The following is a 13764-nucleotide window of genomic DNA, read 5'->3' as shown; positions in this document are numbered from 1 at the left end:
TCCTGACACACAACGCAAGTCAATGGGGATGGATCCGTTTTCACTGACACAATAGAAAACTGATCTGTCCCCCCCATTGACTTTCAATGGTGTTCAAAACGGATCAGTTTTGGCTATGTTACAGATAATACAAACGGATAAGTTCTGAACGGATGCATGCGGTTGTATTATCTGAACGGATGCGTTTGTGCAGATCCATGACGGATCCACACCAAACGAGAGTGTGAAAGTAGCCTTAGTTTTGGGGGTTGTCTTTGTATTATTTTTTTTCATTGTGTATCTGCTGTTGCCATACATAAAGTAATGTGTGAACCAATGTCTTGCACAGGCTCGGCTTCAGGCTGCTCAGAAAGCGGCGAAAATGACCAGGATTGTCCAGTGGGGCGGCTTAGCTTATATGTCTGTACAGTTTGGAATCCTCGCCCGCCTGACGTGGTGGGAATACTCTTGGGATATCATGGAGCCGGTCACTTACTTCATTACTTATAGCGGTATCATTGGAATGTATTGTTATTTTCTACTTACAGGCAAGGTGAGTAAAGCCTCCTGTCATAAACTGATCCTAATAATCATGTCCCTATAGTAGGTTTCCATTTAAAAGGGTTATCCCTTGATTAATGTAAAGAATGAAAACCGGACAACATACAGTACATGAAAACCACCTCTTTCTAACAAAGCTAGAACCAGCCCTGTACCTCACGTGGATCCAGAGACACCTCCCCCCATTCATTGCTACAGTTGTTCTGCTGGATTTATTTCAAGCTTAGGGGGGCATGTCCTGTCTGATGCGATGGGTGGTAGATGAAGCATGGAATGGAGCATGTGCTTCCATCTCTGTGAGCAGGACAAAGAAATTTGAAAAAGAGCAAACAGCAGGTGGCGCTGTACAGGTAGATTTCATTGAACAACTCTGTGGCTACAATAAATTACTTGCAATTACAAAAATATTCTGATCCAAGTGCTGGTTTGAAAACTGTGTAGAATATTTTTGTGGGACAACCTCTGAATGAATACAGAGTAAAATGTGTTCATACAGTTTTCGTTTGTAGCCATTTCCTAATGTACATGTATGAGTACATAAGTTCTATCATTGTAATAAAATTGTCTCACTACTGAGGGGCAACTGTGGGACTAGAAAATCCTGATGATTGCCCATCTACCAGCGACTAGACTGTTGGCAGTCTGCCTGTGTCAGACTAAAGATACTGATGTGTCTATAGACTGATGTGGAATGATCCAGTAGTGTAAGTAATCTAAAAAGATGTTATTAGTAAGGGCCAATATAAGCACATTGCAATGAAAAACAGCCCTATTCCAAGTCGAGCTGTGTACAGTAGAAGTGTACATTCAGGCGATCACATTTAATGTAAGCAAATACATTTTAGAGATATAGATGTGGAAATATGACTCGTGATCCCAGCTTCCATTGTAAAGGTATCGCATAATCCCAGTTACGGGTGGAGAGGTATAGAAAGCTCCAACTTATACTACACAACAAAAGAAAACAAACAAGGACAGGACCACATAGGGAAAGGGGGAGGGGAATCCCTGACAATACAAGTAGAGGTATAATAGACAATGTAGGATAATTCCCAAGGCGCACGGAACGCAGGTGGAATACTCCCTAGCTTAGGCGCAACTATTGGTGTAGGCAAAGAGAATGGAATTCTGCATGCAAGGTGTAGTCTCCCTAGGAACTGGCGACATCTTCTCTATTCAGCCACGTGATAAAATCAGGAGATCCCTTGAACAGGATCCAAGGAGTCCAAATTTTTAAAAACTTAGTGGAGTCACCCATGTCCTCCGCCCAGAGTTCCTCCATTCTGTAGATTTTTTTCAAAAGTGATAAGACAGTCCCTAGGGAGAGGGGCGGATGTGGATTTCCAGAATCTAGGGATAACCAGGCGTGCTGCTTGAACAAAGAATCTCAGAAGACCCTTTTTCAGAGCAGAGATTGAGCTAGAAAACATGGAGAGCAAAGCGCCCTCAGGGGTCTATCTGGAGGAGGTACCGCTGACCATGTCATACAGATCATAGCTTCCCAAAAAGGAGTGATTTTGCTGCAGAACCATCAGATATGGGACATGTTGCCCTCCTCACGACCACATCTCCAGCAAGAGCTAGGGCAGGAAGGAAGGAAAGAGTGCAGCAGGACCGGGGTCCTGTACCATCTGGACATAATCTTAAAATTCTTCTCCTGGAGACCGCAGCTTATAGATGACTTATGAGATAACTCGAATGCCTTCTCCCATAGGTCAGAAGGAAAAGATTTCCCTAATTCTCTTTCTTTCCCAAGCCCTTACAAAGGGTAAGTCAGAGATGGTATCATCTTTCCCCTGGAGTAGCCCGTAAACCAGAGACACTAAGCGTGTGTTGGGGGGGGGAGTTTGGGTGCACAGCGCCTCAAAGGGGGTGAGGTCTCTAGATAGTGTTGTTGGGGCCTAAGGAGGACAAGAAGTCTCTTAAGCTGATATACTTAAGCCATGCCCCTTTAGATGTCCCCCCCGGAAAGGAGGAAAGCGGCTGAAGGGATCCCCTCATCAGAACCATAGATAAAGTGGGATTATCTGCGAGGACCAAACCCAGAGTAATCTGAAAAGATGGACAGCCATAGAAACATCGAATATCTTCCATTGCCTACTCAGTTAAATGACTATCTCTATATCATAGGTAGAGCTCCCATTCTATTTTAAGTTTAATATTAGGAAATAGTTTCTATTCCAGTTTTCGAATATTCTTCAACGTGTTCCTCAATGGTGAGAGTTTACTTATAGGGGTTGTCAGAGTTTAGAGCTAAACCCGGACATATCCCCATTTTCACCCAGACAGGCCCTCTGATATGAGCATCGGAGTATTTCATGCACCGATGCTGTCCCTTGCCTTGCACTGGTTTGCGCAGGGTGCAAGGGCTTGTTAGTTTGGCTTCCGCCTAGCAGTGTTCCCGTTGACGTCACCGGCACTAATGGGCAGACTTTAGCGCTTCCCAAGCCGTTTTACAGGCTAGGGCAGTGCTAAGGCCTGCCCATTAGTGCCGGTGATGTCACCAAATCTCCAAAAAAAAGCCCTTGCCCTGCGCAATTCATGCTCACAGAAAACTGGGATATGTCCGGGTTCAGCTCTGTACCCAGACAACCCCTTTATTAAAGGGATATTTGAGTCATGTAAAATGATTCTACCCATGAGCTGCATATGGTTTAAAAAACTAAATAAAACCACTGTCAGTATACTCACCCACCGCTGTTCCAACAGTGCCCCCTGAGATCCAGTCCCGATGCAGCAAGAAAAGGCATGGGAATGCCAGCCGCTCGTCCAGTCGCTGGCTGCAGCGGTTATCTGGTTCATCCTTTGATTGCCTAAGCGGGATTCTGACCCATTTAAAGGAAAACTACCAGAACTGTATAATATTTTATTTGTAGAAAAGGCCGTTTCTGTACCTGAAAAATCTGAAAACCATTTAACATGCCTGTCATCACGGTCTGAAGTTACATGCCCGATGCCTGCAGCCATAACCAAAGACAGCTTGTTCAATTGACTCTGTCTTGTCAAAGTCTGGATGTGATTTAAATTCACACAATGTCCTAGTGACGATGCTAAACTACTGGAGCACAGGACAGGGAAATACAGGAGCGGAACTGTCATTTCATGGAGTGATCATTGGCACATACACTGGAGGGTCTTTTCCATAGCACTTCTAGCTGATAACAAGTGAAGCAGCACCAAGAATACCCACTTTGTCACTTAGCTTGCAGTATTATAGTAATTGTATTTCATGACTTCTTGCCTTGGCCATGTTACCTAGTAGAGAGTATAATTAAATGGGTTTTCCAACTGTTTTTAAAAGAATTATAACCGAAAAAAGCTTAATACAATCTGCTAAAAGTCTTTGTTCCTGCCCTATAAGTGCAGCCCTCAGGGCTTTTGGTCAGACCAAAAGTGGAGATGTCCATCAGTCATGTGATTGCTCAGCCAGTCCCTGGCTTCAGCAGTCACTTGCCCTTCATATGCATGTGACCAGTGAGTGGTTGGCAGAGCAGTCAAGTGAACGATGGACATGACATCATCGCCTCCAGAACCCGATGTGGACCAGACCTGCAGTGCTTGAATTGAGGGCCCTTCAGCAGATGAGTTAAGCTTTTTTAATTTCTTTTATAAATCATACTGATTTTATTTATTTTTCTTTTAAGCCTGTCTGCCCCCTTGAGTATTTTAAAAACAATTTGACAACCCCTTAATAAGGATCATGGACATTCTGACACCGCTGGATGTAACGTTTTTATTTTGTTTTTTTTCTTTTGTTGCAGGAATATATTTATCCAGATGCCACAGACAGACAGTACTTAAATTTTTTCCATAAAACGGCCAATAAAACAGGTTTTAATTATTTAGAATACAATCGACTCAAGGATGATATTGCTCAGGTATGCTTTTGTGTCATACTTCTTGGTATATTGTCTATGTATACCTTGTCTTGATATAATTTTGGAGATTAATTTAACTGCAAGCATTGATGACTTAAAGGGCTTCTGTCACCCCACTAAAGTGATTTTTTTTTTTTTGGGCTAGTGAAATTAGTTATATTGCGATATATCACAATATAATTGTGTTACTTACTTTGATCCAGCAGTTTCTTCAAAAAACGAAGTTTTATCATATGTAAATTCGGTCTCTAACAGCAAGTAGGGTGGCTACTTGCTGCTAGCTGCTGCAGAAATCCGCCCCCTCGTCGTGTTGATTGACAGGGCCAGCCGGGATCTCCTCCTCCGGCCAGCCCTGTCGGCATTTCAAAAATCGCGCGCCTCTGTTGATTCGGCGCAGGCGCTCTGAGATGAGGAGGCTCGTCTCCTCAGCACTCCCTCAGTGCGCCTGCGCCGATGACGTCTTCTATTTCGGTGATGTCATCGGCGCAGGCGCACTGAGGGAGTTCTGAGGAGACGAGCCTCCTCATCTCAGAGCGCCTGCGCCGAATCCAGAGGCGCGCGATTTTTGAAATGCCGACAGGGCTGGCCGGAGGAGGAGATCCCGGCTGGCCCTGTCAATCAACACGACGAGAGGGCGGATTTCTGCAGCAGCTAGCAGCAAGTAGCCGCCCTACTTGCTGGTAGAGACCGAATTTACATATGATAAAACTTCGTTTTTTGAAGAAACTGCTGGATCAAAGTAAGTAACACAATTATATTGTGATATATCGCAATATAACTAATTTCACCAGCCCAAAAAAAATAAATCACTTTAGTGGGGTGACAGAAGCCCTTTAAGGTGCCCATACACTGCGTTCAGCTGACTACTGTTCTTCATGTCTCCCCCAGCCATACACATGCACGCGTCTTGGCTGAGTGTGTAGGTGTTCTGAATTGATAGAGGGGAATAAGCTGCTGCCACAAAGCTCTGGAAGTAACTTATCTCCCTTGAGAAAAGAAGGATAGGACATGTTTAAAGGGATTCTGTCATCAGAATTTAGGCCTATAACCTAAATATATGGCCAGGTCCCTACTAATACACAGAATCCTAATTTGACCTCATCAAATCCGCCTGTGGCTCTATAATCATATAAAACAGGTTTATATAACCTGTCACTCACGTCATAAATGTGTCCAAGGGGACGTCTCACGATGCAGGGTGCCCAGCTGCAGCCATCTCCTTTCGGTGCCCAGTGCCGCCTTCTGAATTGAAATCGCCGCCCTCCTTTTCATTAGATCCGCCTACCTCAGTCATCGCCGCCTCTCTAATGTCCGCTCTCCTCAGCCAGATCCCGCGCGTGTGCGCACTAGGTATTACCTATGCGCCCGTGCGGACTCCTGGCAACGGCCTCGTTATGCGAAGTGCGCGGGCCGGCGCATGCGCACTTCGCATAACGAGGCTGCTACCAGGAGTCCGCACGGGTGTATAGGCGATGCCTAGTGCGCACGCGCGGGATCTGGCTGAGGAGAGCGGACATTAGAGAGGTAGGCGGATCTAATGAGAGGGAGGCGGATCTAATGAGAGGGAGGGCGGCGATTTAAATTCAGAAGGCGGCACTGGGCACCGAAAGGAGATGGCTGCAGCTGGGCTCCCTGCATCGTGAGACGTCCCCTTGGACACATTTATGACGTGAGTGACAGGTTATATAAACCTATTTTATATGATTATAGAGCCACAGGCACATTTGATAAGGTCACTTTAGGATTCTGTGTATTAGTAGGGACCTGGCCGTATGTTTAGGTAGGCGGATCTAATGAGAGGGAGGGCGGCGATTTAAATTCAGAAGGCGGCACTGGGCACCGAAAGGAGATGGCTGCAGCTGGGCTCCCTGCATCGTGAGACGTCCCCTTGGACACATTTATGACGTGAGTGACAGGTTATATAAACCTATTTTATATGATTATAGAGCCACAGGCACATTTGATAAGGTCACTTTAGGATTCTGTGTATTAGTAGGGACCTGGCCGTATGTTTAGGTTATAGGCCTAAATTCTGATGACAGAATCCCTTTAATTCTTTCCCCTGACATTTGCTATTGGGAAGAGTTAAGTGACCACATACACATTGATTGGCTGGGCCCAACGAAATCATCGGGTTTGGCCAACATTCCTTTAATGTTGATTAATCAGTTGAGCATTCTTCCAAATAACGGTCCATTCACACGTCCACAAGTGTCTTGCGTTCCGCATTTTGCGGACAGCACCTGGCCGGCCCTGTGATAGAAATGCCTATTCTTGTCCATGGCTGTGGACAAGAATAGGACATGCTCAGTATTTTTGCAGGGCCGCGGAACAGAACTACATTGAAATGAAAGGGTCCGCATCCATTGCGCAACAGATGCGGACCTATTCATACGGACATGTGAATGGACCTTTAACCTCATCGAACGTTTTTCTGTTTGTCAGGATGAGATTGTCACATAGATGGCATGTTATTTTCAGTAGGTATTAATGTGGTCCAGTAGTAGTGAAGGCACAATGTAGGGAATCTAGAATACATTGAGTGGCACAGTGACTGCTTGATTCTGTATCATGTACAATGGAACTTGAAAGTTTGTTAACCCTTAAGAATTTTTTAGATTCCTGCATAAATTTGACCTAATGTAGATAAAAATAAGCAAATCAAACTAATCAGTCTAAAATATTAGACTTGGTAATTTATTTATTGCAGAAAATGATCCAATATTACATGTCTGTGAGTGGCAAAAGTATGTAAACCTTTTCTTTCAGTATCTGGTGTGACCCTCTAGTGCAGCAAAAACGGCAGCTGAATATTTCTGGTAATTCAAAATTATTTTGTTACATCAATGATGGCAAGCCATCCTGGCCCACATGCATCAACAGGCCCCAACCATGATACTACCAATACAGTGTTTCACAGGCGGGTGAGGTTTTTGGGCTGGAATGTAGTGTTTTCCTTTCTGCAAACCTAACGCTTCTCATTTAAACTCATGCATCCACAAAACATTCCAATAGCATTCTGGCTTGTCCAGGTATTCTTTAGAAAACTGGAGATGGGCAGTAATGTTTTTTTTTGGGAGAAAACTGCCTGACTGTGGATTGGTGGAGTCCAAACTCTTTGGAGATGGTTTTGTAACCTTTTCCAGCTTTATGAGCATCAACATCTTTTCTTCTGATATCCTCAGAAATCGAATTTTCTTTGTGCCATGATATATTTTCACAAATGTGATGTGACTGATCCCTTTTCTCTAACCCCTTTCATGACATCTGCACAATGGTAGACGTCGGGTCTTTAAGGATGGTGCCTGCTCTGGAGCAGATCGCGCACCATAGCCACCAGCAGACATCCATGGCTAATGTCTGCGATAGGCGGTAATGCCGACCACGGATATTTAACCCCCTCAGATGCTGTGGGCGTCTGAGAAGTCATAAACCTGGAAGCATACACTTTTGGGGCAGGAGCGATTTAGAAAGCGTTCTATGCTGGTAATGTACTAGGCTGCCAGGTTGTATCTTACAATTTGGGCCACCAGGTGTCAGCACTGAATTTGTAATATAGCAATTTGTGTATAGAATAATGAACCAAATACCATTATTCTAAAGAAATTCCATTCTGATGATTGCAAGTTGGGATCCACTTCAGGACATAAAATTATTTATTTTTAAATAAAAAAAATTCAAATCACTCTCCCCCCCCCATTCTGATGATTGCAAGTTGGGATCCACTTCAGGACATAAAATTATTTATTTTTAAATAAAAAAAATTCAAATCACTCCCCCCCCCCCCCCCCCGAAATAGAAATAAACAATAAAAAAAAAAAAAAAACAACATCATGGGCATCGCCCATACCGTGAATAGCGTAACGGAAAAAATATATAGTTTTTTTTTTTTTTTAATCAAAAAGTCACACACACCCTAAAACTAGAAAAAACTACAGACATTCGGCAAAAAATGATCCCTCACCCATCTCCGGAGACATAACTATAAAAAAGTTATTGGGGTCAGAATACGGCGATGATGAGAAAAATATGTATTTTTCAAAAGATTTTTTAATATCTTTATTATTAAAATGCAAGAATAATAACTATGAAACTGTGGTATCTCTGTAATTGTACTGACTTAGAGAATGAAGAGCACAAGTCAGTTTTACTGCTTAGTGAATGCTGTAAAACAAAACCCATAAGACTGTGGCGGAATTGTTTTTTTTATTTTTCCAGCTTCCAGAGTCAGGAAGGGGTTAAATCAAATCTGGTCGACCACACACACCTGATTGTCATCCCATAGATTGTAAACACCTGACTCTAATTTCACATTCAAATTACCGGTATCTGACAATCCCAAAGGTTTACATACTCAGACTTGTGATATTGGATCATTTTCCTCAATAAATTAAAAAATGTTGTAATTATTTTTTTTTTACTCCTGTATATGATTCGATTATCTTTATCTACTTTGAGGACTTGTGTGAAACTCTGATGTAGCTTTAGGTCAAATTTATTCCGAAATACAGAAAATTCTGAAGGGTTCACAAACTTTCAAGCACCAACTGTAAATTGAATCAAATACAAAGTTCAAATCTATCAACTTTTTAACTTTTCACTCTTCTACATATGGGATCAATAAAAAAAAAATCCTACATGTTGTACAATAACAGTTTCTGCAATTTTTAACGCAAAATTAAAACACTGTATTTTTTACCTTCTGTCCTCAAGGTTGAGTTGGATCTTAAAAGACTGCGTGATCCCCTGCAGATGCATCTCCCAATCCAACAAATTGATGACAAAGATAGATCATTGCAGGACTCCTAAATCCCCAGCAAAACCTGTGGATCTCTTTTTGCCTTTGAAATTAAAGCATTATTGGTGGTAGCTGGGATGTGGTATTGGGATGGGTGACCATTTCTCCCTCTTTTGTGTTTCCTCCATACATTTTTGATATATATATTTTTTTTTTTTTTTTTTTTTAACTTTTTAAGCTGCTGTTTAAGAAGTGAATTTAAAGAGACCTTGGAGCCTTGACTTCCTAAGGCTTTGAAAATTTCTTACTTAATCCATATCAATTGTTTTATTTGTCAATGAATGCAGAAGGATGATAAATACAAGATAAAGGTTCTGAACTATGATTGACCATTTTTATGTTTTTTTTTTTTTCTATGGTTTTACAGAAAGTTAGAATGTGGCCTGTAGGACACATTGGGTTGGTCCACTGGTTCAGTGGAGACACATGACTAACACAGCGCACAATTTATGCCATTTGGAGAATCATTGGACCAGTAGTAACCTCAGCACCAGGCTTGTCTCTTATCTGGTGCCTAGCTGTCCTGACACACTTCAGGTTCCTGCTCATGCCTTTCTATGTTCACATGCAAGCTGTTCAATGTTAATCCAAGCCCCAACCACAGTGCAAATTTCAGCTATGCATTTTAAGAAACTGCATGTAATTTTTTTGCCCCCCTTGTAATCCCTTTATTAAATGCCCCTTTCCCCATCCCTCTCCTCCCCACTGCCTTTGCTATATATAAACTTCAGGGGCTCAGTGCATGATAGGTTTTTATGTCTTATTTTTTTCTCTTTTAATTTGTTTTGTTTTCTTGGGGAGGGAGTTGTTTCCCTGTTCTGCACTCTTAAATGGAGGATCAGTAGGGTAGAAAATCAGGGTTGCATGAAGGGTTACCACCTTATTCTAATGCAATGAACATCAAATCTCTTCATAAAGATTGACATCTCCTGGTTCATCCCCTGTTGATAGAAGTGCCACATCTTCCTGGATGCCCTACCTGATATCCAGCCTTGTCTACATTTTGTGTACAGTATCCACATACCACTAAAGGATTGGAGAGTGGCAACGGCTGAAATATCGCCTCTATCTTTTGCTCCAAAGTTTTCAGGGGTTTTCTTGCCTTTTTTCCTTTGGAATAAGCTGCTCTTCCACAGACTTTATATATCAAAATGGTGCAGTTTCTTGTTGGGGTTGGCATGGGGGTAATGATGGGTGGTATTGGGCTTCAATTTTGCAGAGACAATTTTTTAAGGACTCCCCACTGTGAAAGGCTCCTACTTCGGGAAAAGGATTACAGAACTAAAGAAGTGAAGCCAGATGACTGGTGCCTTGCATATATTGAGAGAGGAGAGTACATATATGTTCTCTTCATGCATTGTTTGACTGGCAGTTACGTTACCATGGACTCCTTTCCAGCCTAAATCTTGTGCCCATGTGGAACATAGCTGGCTATGCTGCCAACTGTAGTCTTAAGTAACTGCCTCTAACCTAAGGCTCTCCTCTCAGGTGGATTGAATCCATTTTCCATATTTTTCTTTCTATCTTTTTCTATTGTGTCCTGTAATTATCCCAAGATTGTAGATCCATGCAGGAGATTGGCAATAAACCACTTCCAGGCATGATGTGTGAGGTTGGTTTTTCTTAAGTTCTGCCATGCCTTTAATATGACATCCATATCTTTATAGTATGGTAGTCTATTAGGCGTGAATGTCTGCTATGGAGCAAATCTGATCGACAATCATGTACATGTAGAGGCCCTAAAAACTACACAGATCTTTGGTTATCTGAAGTCATCACAGCTTAACACCACAAGACATCTTAATATGGTGATGGCCAAAGCGTAATCCTAAAGTTTTCTGCTTGGGTAACTGTGATCTTGAACAGGAGATTTTTCTTTTAACACTAAAAAAAAATCGAAAGCTTTTATTTTGCCATTTGCACTTCTGATGCTGAAGAAGCTAGAGGAAATAGTGACTTAGACCTCTTCAGCAGCAAAGAGCCTGATCCTGTTTGTATAAATGGTTTATAAGAACAGTAAAAACACAGGAATCATGTCTAAAGGGTCTGGTATGTGTGAGTGTGCGGGGAGATTTGGAGCATGGAGGAATGTCCTATAAATAAGCAAAATATAGATGTGTAAAATCCTGTATCATTTATGAAATATGTATAAAAAAAATGTAATTCTGCAACAATAAACACTTATCCTGTTTTTCAATAAAGTCTAAAGTTTTATTTTATTTATTTCACGCATTTATATAGTGCTACTATATTCCGTAGAGCTTTACTTATTCTTTTCTTTGGCTTATAAAAGTACTGTATTTTTCGCCCTATTAGATGCATGACCATAAGACGCACCTACAGTAGGTTTTAGAGGCGGAAAATAAATTGTTTTTCATCAGACATTAGTTCGCCAATCTTAATGAATTCTCAGATCAGTCTCCCAATGTTAATTACTCTGCAGCTTAGACCCCCAGTCAGACCTCAGGTCAGACCCCAATGCTGATTAGACCACAGCTCGGACCTCAGATCAGGCAAAATCAACTCGCCTCTACTGTTCCAGCTACTGCTGCTCCTGAGATCCAGTGTTCTTCCTGCTGTGCTTTGACCTGTCATAACACAGCGTGAGGTCACACAACGCGCCGACATACTCTGTACGCAAGTTACAGCATAGCGCGCAACACCTGCAGGAGAACACCGGGAAGCGGTGAGTAGAGCGAGTACAGGAAGAGCTGTTTTCACCTCTTCTCTGTCCTGCTGTACTATTGAGCATTCACCCTATAAGATGCACTGACAATTTCCCCCACTTTGGGGGGAAAGGGTGTGTCTTAAAGGGCAAAAAAATAAGGTAATTGCAATTCTACCTGATGTGCATGAGTGCTATTTGTATGGGCACTGACTGATAGATTCTATGATTCCACTTCAGACCAAAGTAAAGCCATTTCTGCTTATTTAGCACCAGTAAATGGTAGTCATGCATACCCAGATATTCCTTTTATCTTTTATTTGATTTTTAAGGGTATGTGTCTTCAGAAAATGAGCTATTTAAATCCCATTTTATGGTAAATCTATTTTTTCAAGAATTTTTGAAATGGATGGCACTGCCTGACCCATTCACTGTTTAGATTTGGTCAGCTGATGAAACAGCTGATCCGTGTGAATGGCCAAGCATGATGTGTGATTACACCAAAAAAACTGGTTCCCATGGCACATCTCTGTCCCCGCTATTTCCAGTTCCAACCTGGTCAGAAGTGTGACTTACCAACTCCTCCCATGTCACCTCTGCCATCCAATAAGCTGTGCTGTCTGCAGGCATGGTACATGACCTCTGAGGCCACTGGTAGTGGTGACATCCAGGTAGTCAGCACATCACACTTCCGGACAGGTGGGACCAGCACAACCAGAGCAGGTGATTGTAGATTTTGTTTTTTATCCCTTTATCCCATTACACACCATGCCCGACCATCTCCAATTTTTATTGTCCCAGACTACTCATGTCGCTTTAACATCCCTAACTCTTTATTTTATTTGGGGAAAACTGCAAAAGATATTACATTTTTTTTTTTTTTCTCAAACTATAGCTTTATTCTGTAAAGGGGATGATCGGCTATGGGGGGGGGGGGCCTTTCTGCCCCCCCCCTCCCCCCCCCATGTTGCTGGACCTGTGGAGGGAAACATATTTGCTGCTCCCTGTCTCTGGTATCCATCACCCAGTGATATGACTCATGGGCACATGTCTCCGTTGTGGCCAGTGGTTGGCTGCAGCGGCCACTTGATCCGCATCAAACTAGATGCTGACAAATGGAGACCAGAGCAAGGCGGTGGGGAACTGAAGGAAGTGGAGGTGAGCAAACCCTTTAAATTTGCAAATTGACACCAAAATCTGTATAGTCTTTTTTTTTTTTTTTTTTTTTTTTTTTTTTTTTTTTTCCTCTTACCGTATTTTTTAGACTATAAGATGCACCTAGAATTTGAAGGAGGAAAATAAGAAAAAAATATTTTCTATTAGACCTCAGATCAGTTCCATCAGCCTCAGATCAGCTCCCCATCAGACCCTCAATCAGCCTCAGATTAGATCCCATCAGCCCCAGATTGGATGTTAAAAAATAATAATAATTGCTCCACTCTGTATCATGCTGCCCATAGATAGAACTGCATGTACAGTATAAAAGGTTCCCTTTAAAAAAAAAGATGCTGAATAAGACTGTTTTGGACACATTGAAATTCACGGGTAGATATGAACAGCTGAGAAAAAAAAAAGTGTACAGTGGCTTATTTCGTTCTCTAAATAAAATATGACTGAAGCTTTCGTGTTTGCAATGGGGGTAGATCTTAATAAATATTTCATGCAACTTCTCTTGGTCTATTCCCTGCAGTTTGCTTCCCAACTTAGGAAAAAAAAAGGCGATGTTGACTTTAAATTTTCCTCTTATATTGTGTGAAATCAGAGATTGTGGGTGTACCATTGTATTTTGCAGACTTTTGTGCATTTGTCCTTTTTGAATATCCAGTATGTAGGCTTAGTCAGTATAGAACTTGTAAGGCTTTTATTCCATACCCCAACAGGAT

General features: G+C 42.0%; 1 protein-coding gene across 1 annotated transcript in view; it reads left to right on the top strand.

Moving 5' to 3' along the window:
* Nucleotides 1-11417, top strand: part of MCU (mitochondrial calcium uniporter) — a 102757-nt gene extending 91340 nt beyond the window's left edge. Inside the window, exons 6-8 of the mRNA XM_044298881.1 lie at nt 329-532; nt 4302-4418; nt 9132-11417. Coding sequence (XP_044154816.1) covers nt 329-532; nt 4302-4418; nt 9132-9227 — 417 coding nt within the window. The 3' untranslated portion in view covers nt 9228-11417. The remainder of the gene's footprint in view (nt 1-328; nt 533-4301; nt 4419-9131) is intronic.
* Nucleotides 11418-13764: the final 2347 nt, after the last annotated feature.

Source organism: Bufo gargarizans, chromosome 6 (assembly GCF_014858855.1).
Source record: "Bufo gargarizans isolate SCDJY-AF-19 chromosome 6, ASM1485885v1, whole genome shotgun sequence".
Lineage (NCBI taxonomy): Eukaryota > Metazoa > Chordata > Amphibia > Anura > Bufonidae > Bufo > Bufo gargarizans.
This window is presented reverse-complemented; position numbering and strand designations above follow the sequence as displayed.